This window comes from Lissotriton helveticus, chromosome 1_2 (assembly GCF_964261635.1).
Source record: "Lissotriton helveticus chromosome 1_2, aLisHel1.1, whole genome shotgun sequence".
NCBI lineage: Eukaryota > Metazoa > Chordata > Amphibia > Caudata > Salamandridae > Lissotriton > Lissotriton helveticus.
In genome coordinates, this window is record NC_136058.1 from 94659764 (window position 1) to 94671804 (window position 12041).

At 40.9% G+C, this 12041-nt stretch overlaps 1 protein-coding gene across 1 annotated transcript in view; it reads right to left on the bottom strand.

The window, feature by feature from the left end:
- CACHD1 (cache domain containing 1) overlaps positions 1 to 12041 on the bottom strand; it is a 373745-nt gene that overhangs the window by 141638 nt on the left and 220066 nt on the right. Inside the window, exons 3-4 of the mRNA XM_078669174.1 lie at positions 11187 to 11335; positions 5434 to 5540 (exon numbers count right to left, since the gene is read on the bottom strand). Coding sequence (XP_078525300.1) covers positions 5434 to 5540; positions 11187 to 11335 — 256 coding nt within the window. The remainder of the gene's footprint in view (positions 1 to 5433; positions 5541 to 11186; positions 11336 to 12041) is intronic.

Consider the following 12041-nt stretch of genomic DNA (forward strand, 5'->3'; position numbering starts at 1 on the left):
ATTCCGCGGCCTCCTATCGAGGGCTATTTCAAGGAAACAAAAACAAAGACAGACATTTTTGACATCTTGAGACCACCTCAGGGAATGTTATTTTCTCCTTTAAGAGCTCGCGTTTAAACCTGGCAATAACTTATGAAGTGAGTCTGGAATCTTAAGTGGACATTTAATCCTGGAAGAATCCCAGCTGCTGGAACCTGCAGCAAAGCTGCTTCTCAGCGGTGCCACAGATCAGACCTCTATACTGCACAACTTAACTTAGTCTAAAAGCAATGGCACAACAGACCACGACTGATCAGCCATGTTTTTCATTATTTTATCTACAGATTTTGTTGCATTTAACCGAGAAAACATAGTCCCTATTCTTTAATGTGTATAAAAACTGCAAGTGTCTATTTCACACAAATCACACTTTTTTTTTCTTTTTTCGGGCTTTCAAGTATTTCTGGTTTACAGGACACCAGGACTTGTATTATGGACATGGAGCATGGTCACCGTTTGGGTCATGGTGTACTTTTAAACAGGTGCTTGGGTGCAAAACGGGCCAGTGGTCCCCTAATACAAACAATGCACTGCCCTCAGGGGAGCTGAAACTCATGCTGCCCTGGGGCAGGGGATTAGCAAAAGATAGAGTGACTAAATCAGTCTCTCCATCTGCCTCTGTGCAGGAGGCACTGTGCCTGAGGTTCAGAAAAGGGACAGAGATCCCCCTGCAGGCTTGTTCAGTGAGTGACTGCACCAGTCTGCACGGAGCGGCCTATGGTGTCCTTGGAGCCTCCTTTAATCCCTCCAGAGGGTTGCCCTCAAGACCACCTCTTTGTGGCCCACTGTGAGTGAGCCTCTTGACTGCCTCTTCGACTCTGCTCCCACATCCATAATATGCTGCTTATGAAAAGGCCGAGACTCCTTCATTTGCATAACGCCACAGCCTCCTCCAAGCGAGGGAACATCCTCTCAAGAGAACGCTGGTGCGGCAGCGCTATTAGTATAACAGAAAGGGGCGCACAGGCATCTGCAGCAGCTTCTAGAATACTGGTGCCCTGAACTTTGAGGATATGTTACAAAAGCAGTCTTTCTGCTGAACACCAGAATAAATAAAATGCTATTTAGTGAGTAAAGGCCAGGGTGGAACTTCTTACCTCATCTCTTCAAACGGCTAAACAATTTCTACGTATGATCCAAATCCTGAGAAACTACACCGCATAGCCTATCACTCTAAGCCTACATCATTTTCAAGTCCAGCTGCATCACTCACAAGCCCATCAGAAAGAGCTATTGCATCATACCTCACTAAACAAATGAACTATCCTAGGAGGGCAGTAGCAGATTATGAGCCTCAAAGTCACCGCAAATGGAAACAAACTTAAGAGGATCGCTAAGACTGTCCTTTTCCATTTATGCTCTCAGGATCTTGAGCAATACCACTAGCTTCATTAGAAGTTACCAATTCCTCTTGTAAGTCAAGAAGACGAATGAGCCCCTTTTTAGAGAACACTACATCTCCACACAACGGTAATCACAATCCAAAGGATTTTGCCTCGTAAGAACAATCCAGAATCTTGCTGCAGGTCTCAGACTATCAGGTAGGTTTCCCAGCATGGGTTTCAGACATGCCTCTTTTTTGGTGGCCCCTTAAGGGGCTTAGGAGGGAGGATGTGGAAATGGGCTCACTCATCCATTCTTCACTTCACTACTTCGTATTCACCACCTTAGGAGGTGGGAGAGATTCTTCCATTACACAAGGCTTGGAGGGGATTGCTCCAGTGCTGATGTGATGAAGAGAAAGATGCCCTAGTATGTGAGAGCTTTAAAAAACAGAAATAATGAAGAGCTGTTATTTTTAGACGAGTCGTGGTGTTAGGATCTGCTATCCTGTAGCCAGTGATCAGCTCATGAGCCAAAGCCTCTGTTTAAGGATACTCCTGCCGTTTTTGTAAGACTAAATACCAGAACATGGCTCCCAGCAGCCTCTGCAACGTTTTTTTGACAGGGGAGGATGCTTGATGTATATAGATATAATTCCAGCACAATCCTCCATTTGCTGGTCCTACCAGTACTTTAGAGAGTAACTTGGTCAATGGATCTGCTGTTTAGAAATTTGATGAAGACCAACCCTTCTGAACCAAAACACACCTTTTACCACAAACAGAAAATGGCACCAAGAAAAAGAATCCAGTCTTTTTCTGTTCCACCAGCTGCCATCAATTTCTTCAGGCAAAGTGTGCTCAAACCCACTATGTACAGCTCATTGCTAGGCGGGAACAAATACGCCCACATCTTCCCCGAAAAATCTTACGTTCTTGTTTGCAATATCCTCCTGAATTGGTCTTGGTCCTTTCTTTCAGCAGAAAAAACACATTTTCATTTTGACTTTTCTGTTAGCTCTGTGGTTTGCTGTGAAGTTTACAGCTCTAGTTCAAACCCTCCTGGGTAGTCCACAATACTGATTCCCCTGGTCAAGATGACCTAGCCCCTCTGAAACATCTTGCCTCGGTCTCATAGCAATTGCATGACGAGATCCAGGATCAATTCATTTTTGCTTGAATACACCAATCACATGTTTGGCAATGCATGCAGTGCCTGCAATTCACACAATATGAGAATGGTAGGCCTCCACCTTGTACCAAGTACCCATTCCAAAGCAGTGGGGTGTCTGCCATACTAAAACCCTGTAACTATCCAAAAGACCTTCTTGATTTATCTGCGTCAACTTGACCAAAGAATTGCCACATATTGAAATGTGCTGCCTTTTATTTTGGTGTTCTTTTCCCTTAAAAATATGCAAGAAAATAAAAGAAGGCGGTGCATGGGGAGTTGTGGGGAAGAACAGCAACTTCAACTGCAAAGCTCCTAATATCCCTAAAAGCCTTTTCTGTCCCCAAACCACACTGGTTACCCTGGTTACCTTCAGCCACTACCCGGCCCTGTACAAATTGTGGTGCCAATTTTTTTTGCAAGCAAACTACTGTAATACCAACCATTTCCTCTTAACATCCAACAATTACATGGCCATTGAAGGCTTCCATGTCAGCGCCTACACAATAAAACATTCTGCTATTATCCTAGTACAACATTTTAATCCATAGTAAAACATTGCTGCGCTCCCCTGAGCTTTCATGGAATATGTTTTGTTTGTAATTTTTGTTATTACCTTTTATGGGTTTAAATAAACTGTCTCTCAAAATATATGGGCAGGTGTGATTATCTAACACAAGTTTCACTCAGGCTCTATGTGATAACTGAAATATTTCAAGGCTGTTCAAAGTTAAGAATGTAGATATAAGATGATCTGCATTTCTAACAAGGGGTCCTGACAAAAAGAAACCCCTGACAGTCATAATCTCGTTGCCAAACCCACCGCGTCGTCAAGCCAAAAGAAATGGGTGCTAAATATTTCTTTGCTGGAAGAGCCAGGTTTTTACGCTTTTAGGAAACCTGAGAGGGTTAATTTCAGCTATTTAATAAAAGGAATAAAGGGAAGGTTGTTCCAAAATGTAGGTGCAAGAAAGGAAAAAAAACGTTTCCATTGTTACAGCAAAATGTGTTAGGGGGAACACACTAAGGAGATAGGTCTGCTGATCGCAGTGATCTGCAGGGCTGGCAGGCAGTAGCTTTCTCTGCTAGAATCTTGCGTTCTTGTTTGTGAAAGGCCCTGCAAGCCAAATCATGCAGTTTTTAACATGATTATCTCATTTACTTTTAACAAATGCAAGATTTTTAATGCTAGGGATGCTGCATCTAGATGTTTAGTTCCAGTCACAAGCCTACCAGCCCAATGCTGGGCTCTTTACAGACTAGCTGTTGCTTTAGCCGGTAGTCCTACATAGAATGCTTTGCAGTAGTTCAAGTGGGACAAAATCATGACCTGTACTACAGGTTTATAGGTTTAAGGCAGCTCAAGCAGCACTTTCCGGAGCATCTTCAGATCATGAAAACAAGATGCTTAAGCCTCTGTTTATTGGTTTACCCAGGTTTAAATCTTTGCTGCAGAGGTTGGCCTGGGGATCCCCTAAGTTTTGTGGCCACCAATTCAGTAAACGTGAAATTGACAGTGGGCTAAAAACACAAAAATTGCCTTGTTCCTGTTCAGCTTCAGTGCATTTCTGCACATCCACCGAGAAGCTGATCACATACAGTTGTGAAAATTAGTGACAGTTGTCTTCTCATTGCTAACTAACTAGACTATTCGAGTCAACCCAAAGTTTGGCCAAGAGACCAATATATATACATATCTCACGCACACACATATAAATATATATACACACACACACAGATAGAGTGGGGCTTACCCTAGATCCCTGCAGGACTCAACAAGTCAGATCTATTCTTTGAGGAAAAAGACAATATCCTAACTGGTTGCGGTTTGAAGAGGAGAACATTTAGTTTAAAGGCTTCCCACATACACCTATGGACTTCAACCTCGATCAATATTGAATGTGCAGTTGTGTCAATGGCATTGCTGCGATCCAACAGCCCCAGTGCCAGGCTCGACTTTGATCTCATCAAGAACTAATACAAACGCAGTCTCAGTGCAGTGTAGTGGCCTAATGCATACTTGTGTTTCGTCAAGCACGCTACTAATTTATACATGCAAATTGAGTTGCCCATCAAATTCTCTTCCAGATGAAAAGAAAGCATAAAATATTAAATTTAAGATCATGTTATGAATGTAATTAGATTTTTGATGGTCACTTGTGAGAAAAACAGCATGTGTAAATATGTAAGATTAACTCAATCTCTTTGTAGAAGATGCTCTTAGAAGCCATTTTCCAGTCTGTTTCATATATCACCCCGATGCAGCAGACGATGGAAAAATCATACTATCGGGAATTTTCACTTTAGTCCTAAAGTGTGAGTACTTTATAGAGTACATAATTTATTGTAAAGTTGACTCATGCTACAACACCTGCATTTAGGTATAGACAATCTAGTTATATTACATAATGGTTACCATATATCCAGACTAACAAAATTTAGGAGATGCAATTCTTTACAACCAGTTCCTCGTTTGATTATTAGTGGGGAATAGTATATAAGTAACATCAGTAGTAGCTCATAGATATTATTAGTCCAACAGTTGTGGTAAATTATGCTAAATAAATTAATGTACGGTTGGTGACATCCTGGTCATGCTAGGGGAATGCACAACACACACTATTTGTATAAATTCCTCTTTCAACACCCTTTAAAGAACACCTGCACCCACATGTTCTGAATTGCAATTTGTAACATTTTGCCAATGGACCAGAGGTTTGAAATGCGACCAAGTCAACAGAGCATTCAGGTGATGTGCTTTACTGCTTGCTGTTCGCACCATACTAATAAAAGCCAACTGGCTGTGAATGTTCTGCAGTTTAGCCAGGTAAGTTATCCTCGACCCATGCCACACTTTCAATTCTGTAGGACGTCATTAATGAGAGCAATCAAGGTACTGACCTGAGTTTAAATCCCGTCCAGGGTTAAATGCCCGGCTATTCACAGTTGTAGACAATCTGTCGCAGCTGATCGTTTTAGAGACATTATTGTTAAAATTCCCATCAAACCTGAAATCATAAAATGTATGTATCAGAAATAGAAATGGACTTCATGAATATGCCATTAAATTAAAATGTTGAATAAAACAAGACAGACGTTGGGGCCTTTGAGTTTAGTGCTGTTCAGCTATGCTCATGTCCTATGGTTCCCTTCAGTTAAAGATAATTTACAGAATCACATTCAACAGATACTCTGTTGCAATAGAGAAGAACAAATCAGACACTTAATAAATCAGGCAAAACAATAACTCACATTTATAAGTGTGCATAACTGAGTGCTCACTACAAACTGAGTGTTTGCACCAGTGCTTAATTTATGGCAAAAGTAAGAGCCAGGACACAAGATATTTCTCAGGAGGTCACTGCAACTTTGAGCACCCGCTCCCCACCCCAGCGTTGGCAAATGCCAGGACCAATGTTATTTACTTACATCACACTCCTGCAGATGTGACAATATGGACTATTCTTGGCCATCCACACCTGGAAGAATGATCTGGAGGAGGTGGTAATATTTTTTATACAATTTTTATTGTGAAATTATCTGCTAAAGTTTAAAAAATCAAAAACACCATGCTACTCTATGTTGGACTGCCAAAAATGAGCCGGCATCAAGAAATAAGTGCGAGAGTAGAGCACTGGGAAACAATGCACATTGAGAGCTGCTTCACACAAAATACATGAAGTTTCATTTGCTGCTTATACCAACTGAAAATGTTGGTGTTGTAGGCTCTATGGCTACAAAATTCACATCTGATCTGTACCTGCCCCCAACTACTAGAAGAATAAATATTTTGCTGAGACCAGTAATTCGTACGCTTAAGATTCCTACCACAAAAAAGGCCAATAGTCAGTGTGCAAAAAGAGAAGATGGGCAGTGGATTAGTCATTTAACAAAGTGTTCTAATGATGCTAAAATTGGAGAATGCTTCTTCTATGCCCAATAACACCTTTTGTGAATTAGAGCAGGGGAATTTTTGTCTAACAAAATGGACCAGAGTTATCTACATTTGAAGGGGAATTTGTGGGGTGTATATCAGACAAAGTAAGGACTGTTGTTTTTTTAATTTGAACTTTTGTAAAGGTTTCGAGATGGTGTTCAAAAATAAACAACAGACAATTGATGTTAAAGAGTGAATTTTGGATCATTTATGTACAAACATTACAAGACAACCCTACACATCACTTAAACTCTGCTTTAGGCTCATTCATACTGCCTGAATCCCCTTGGTGTTCAACAACTTTTCTGATATACATTAAAAGGGGAGGGGTGTTATCACCAAACGCACAGAAAAAGGTTGTGGATACTTTAGCTCATTTCATCAATTCCTCCACATTATCCGAATAATGAATCCCACGTTATAACTCTTAAGCTCTTCCACCTCGTTGTCTTCCCTGTTCTGCTGTATAGATTGGCTATTTTTGTATGACAGGTATTTACAAACGGCAATATCATTTTCTAGTAGATGCAGTGCTTAATTTGAGCTGGGGTCCAAATCCATTAATAATTAATATTACCTGCAAACCAGGCCATTGCTATAGCTTTGGGTGACCTCGATTAATTCAAATTGTCACACCTGTGATGGTAGTGGGTGTGTAGATATTGGCTGGGGCAATGAATGGTACAAACTGCAGTGGCCACCTGAGAAGCGCCCTGGCACTTATTATTTATTTTTATATCAAATGAAGCACTGGGTTGGCAAAACAAAAAATGCAAATAGCAGCTAAACAGACCTATGGATTTAAAGCCACTGTATATATATGCATGCACTCTCGATTATTATTCGTTTTCATTACATAATGCTGGAGAAAATTTAAAACTGTCTTTAGGGAAGTCGCGCAGGCGCAAGTCTCTAGACTACATGCATCACGTTCCAATCACTCACGAGCGGCTGTAATTAAAAGATGACATTTTGAACTAACAAAAACAATGAACGCAATTTATAAAAGTTATCCAAATTTAAGAGCAACTACCACAATCTAAAACATTGATGTGTCTTGCAGAGGGCTGGTGCAATGAGGAATAAGAACACACTTGTTACTTAAGGAATAGTAAAGGCAACCCAAACAATTACAATTTCTGCCACACTTCATTTGAGGCACAATTATGCAGCTGATATGTAGATGATTATTTTTAAATTCTTCGAAACTGTCTCCGGAAAAATACCAAATATCTCCCTGTAATTGGGTTCCTCGCTGAATTTCAGGAGATCAAACAGCTGCCTGAAACCCAGCTTCAAGAAGATGATTTTAAAAAAGTGCCCCTGCCTTCTAGATTCTTTTTAATGAAGAACTGATCGAAGCTGCTTCCCGAGGGAGAAAACAGAGCTGTCACTCCAACTTTCATCTGCTCCCCATGGAGAAATTCACTCCCTGCCTGGCTTGCAAGATGTTCACTTGATTGACGTTTGCTCTGATGTGCACAGTGCTTTGAACTTCAGACATTTAATTCCCATCAGGCTGCAGTCATTTTTATTCTCCTTCAACATGATTTACAAGCAGGAGAACAGGAATGTAAAAAGATAAAATACATTTGCAGAGTCTTTGAATCGTACATCAAAAATGGTGTTCAATTGAGCTCCAATCGGGTTACAGTTTGAATCAATTCTCAGTGCAAATCAAATGTCTTCACCAGGAAAAGTAAATGTGGCGGCACATGCAGAACTTGTGTGTGTCCGTGTGTGGGTGGGTGGGTGTATGTTTCCTGATGGGGGATGGTGAAATGGCACTGCTGAGAGGATGAACCATCCAGCAACGATTTTCCATGCAGATAATTTGAAAACTGTGCCATATCCGTGTTTTTATACGAAGTGTATCCGAGCAAAAGGAGTAGTCCTGATGTTACGGGTCATGCAGAGGCCTTTTCCAGTTTTTGACATTAATACTAAAGTTTAATGCCTACGTTTCTTTGCTTGTGGTCAATACAAGTACCATGTGTGGGACAGAAGCCCAGCTTGGGAGGGAAGGTGGAAAAGGTTATGGAGCTCCGTATCGCAAAAACCAATTTGGACTTTTTTTGCACTTCAGTTCAACCGTCCAACAATGGTTAAGAATAGTCTCTAAAATGTTGCCCTTTTCCCCAAACTAAATGTCCCTTAAAAATATTTTTTCCATGTGCCAACTGCACTTCTTCATTTAGTGACTCTACAATACCAGAACCCATAAAATGGATTCTGCATAATACTATAGCTAGAAAACAAGCATTGGCAAAGTCAACAGATCTCACCTTTGGTACCTATAGGCCTGGCTAATGCTTTTTGGCGATGTTGAACAACATTAATTAAAAACAAAGTAGTGTTATTGTGGAGGGGTGGCACCAATTTACTGCCTGGCCTTTAGGAAAAAAAATATTTTAAAATGAATGGCAGAAGAGGGGGTGGTCAATGGAGTAGTGGATTGAGAAAGCGGGTTGGGGAAAGCAACAGGGGATGGGTGGGGGCACGAGGTACAGAGCATCACAGGGCTTATGGGAGAAGCTCACAAGAGAGCAACATGTCGAGTTGGGCAAAGAGAAGCATGTGGATGAGGGAGCAATACTGAGCATGTGGATAGAGACCAAACAGATAGGAGAGCAACACAGAGCGCAGGGTATGAAAAGCCTATGAGAGAGACAGCTGGGGAACACATGCTCTCTCATGAACTGCTTAAGCAAAAAAGAAAAAAGTAGTTAAATAAAAGTGAGCAGTGGAAGGATACATGTAAACGGGCTGTGCTGTAGGGGAGGGACAAAAAAGATGGTTAAGGCAAGCACTTGAATACGGAGTGGGCATATAACAGTGAAAAAGACCATTAATGGTGGACAACTGGTGGGTTGTAAGCCAACTGTAAGTTCTTGATAAACTGACAATAAGTCTTTTGCAAGCGGGCAGCTCAACCTAAAAAAATAAGTCACTCTTTCTTTTACTCAGTTCTCATCCGGCAAGGTTATACAGTTTTAGATTTTGGCATGTAATGTCTATGTTTGTAATATATTTAAAAAAGCTAACTTCAGGACCTTCCAAGAAAAATTCATGAGGTTTTTAAGTTTTAGGAAGGGAAATGGACGTTCAAAAAAGGCAAAGAAACATAACTGTATAGAGATAAACATACAAAGATTTTACAAAACATCTCAGTACAGGGGTAGGTTTTTAAAATTGAACGATTTCATGAACGTCTTTCAAAATAAATCTGATTTGGATTGTTTTTATTTCAGGTCCTCTCACAGTCCTCCATTCCAAATGACACGTGATGTTGCAGTTTAGAACCTGTTGCATACTATACAACAAGCTGCAAATCTCACTTACTGGTTATTTATTTAGGAGAGGTTTACAGTCCACAAACAGATCTAGAGAGTGCTATAACAAGAAAAGTTCAGAAAGGGACGCTGTTGAGGCAACCTCCATGCAGTCTTTCTCCATCACTGTTCAAGTTCGTATCACTGCTAAGCGGAACATGAGCCTTAAGTGTCCATTATCAAGCAATTTGCTGAACAAGATGTGGTGTGTTTAGGCTAGTTAGACTGGGGGTAAAGGCTTTCCAGAGTCTGAGGTCCTAGTTGCCGGTGATCTGCTTTCATGCTTCTGACAATCTATTTGTTAGCTTTTTTGAGAGCTTTGTGTGGACTAAATTGCAAAGAATATATGACGATACTACGCGATCATGTCGATCGCGGTATCTTACAACGCAGGTTTTACAACGCAAGTTGTTTCAACGACTTGCGCTGGAGGGCGCTGGACTTAGGGATAGTACGATTTACTATTCCAACACCAGTCTATGTACAGTAGGGAAGGTGTTGGATAGTAAATAGTACTATTGCTTAGCTTACAGCGCACTCCAACGCAAGTCGTTGAAACGACTTGCATTGTAAAACCCGCGTTGTAAACCTACCGCGGTGAAACTCCCGCGCAGTAAAGGTCGTCTCCCCATTGCAAAGTGTAGTCAACTCATCTTTAGGGTCACTGATCTACACCTGGTGGTTGGTTTGCATAAAAATAAAACTTTCCCGAGCAAAGATAATTGTAGGATTGGGCCTCTATTCACCTCCTTTGCAAATAACTATGTAAGCTTTGCTCAGCACATGGAAAGTGTGGACTGCAGGACACAGGGCATACACTTAGTCCACAAGGCAACATAAGCAAGCAGCCACACAAAGCGGAACTTGATCTCATGGAGTGGTGTTCTGAAACGAAGAATCCCTTAATTTGTGGATCAATTATGTCATGTGCAACTGTTCACTGACATCAAATGCAGAAGCCATTAGTCATTTTATGCACTTACATAGTTCATGTTTGTCAGATGTTTTGCTGAAGACTTCTCACAACGTTATTGTGTGCATAACTGGTTACTATACTGAATTCTGAAAGAAAAGCATGGGCTTGCACTCTTAGGCATAAAAAATGCTCAATATTCACATGGCCACCCTCTGGTGGGAAAACCCTCCAGCCAATTTGTGAACCTAGGTGGAATTTTCCTCTAGTACAATAAAATATATTTCAAGCCCCACTAAATTCAGCCAACCACAACCCAAATGCTTGAAAATCAACTGTACTCATCCAAGGAATTTCCAATGCTCGGCACCACAGAACTACTAGTATCATCTTTGAAAACAATTGCAAATGATATGCCCACTACTGAACGAACCATCTACTAAAACTAAGAATAAAGTGTATGAATACATACTCCATCATAGAGGGAGGAATTGTACAGCAGTCCTGGATTGCAGTCAGCGGTGAGGTAAGATGTGCCGTGTAAGATGCCTCAACCACTTGCTTATTTCGAGTCACCACATCCAAGTAGCGGTTGAACTTCTCGCGGATCTTTTTTGCCAGCTGAAAAACAACAAGTTAGTTGGTGAGTTTATGGACTTCTGACATTTCCCCCCCCCCCCACGACAATCAAAGCTTGTAGCCGTAGGATGAGCATTCATTAAACAGAAATGCAGTCAATGTTTCTCCACAACATGGTCAAACCTAAACCCTACATTTCTAAAGAGTCAATAATGATAATATTGTTTAAGTATCTAAACTGCAAACCAATAATGTAGGGTTAAGAAGATGAGCTATCTAAATTAATGATTGTATTGTGTATTGCTTTCTAATTTGTATAGCTCCTCGTGAAGCTTGATCGGTAGCATATTACTTCGTTGGATGTGCTTGATTAAAAGAAAGTGGGCGTCTAGTGTGTTCTCCTGTCACATTATGTTTTGTTGGTTGCATGTGGAGAGCTTAAGTAACCTTAGGCTGCTTAAAAGTGCTGAGGGCTATAGACGGGAGCAGAAGTGAGGTAAGCAAGAACAGCAACGTGGAATAAGACAGGGAAATCTTGGTCCTCAGTAGGCTCTGCGAGGGACGGGATGGAGGAGACATCCATGGGTAGGCGTGTGATGGGAAAATGTAATTTATAGAGGGCAATAATATGGGAAAATGTAAGCAAATAAACTTTGAAAACAAAACAAAATGTTGAGTAAAGTACAGAAGACTCCCCCTAAGGAGCAAGCATGTTTTCCATTGTGCTCTGGCAAACAATTCAACTCCA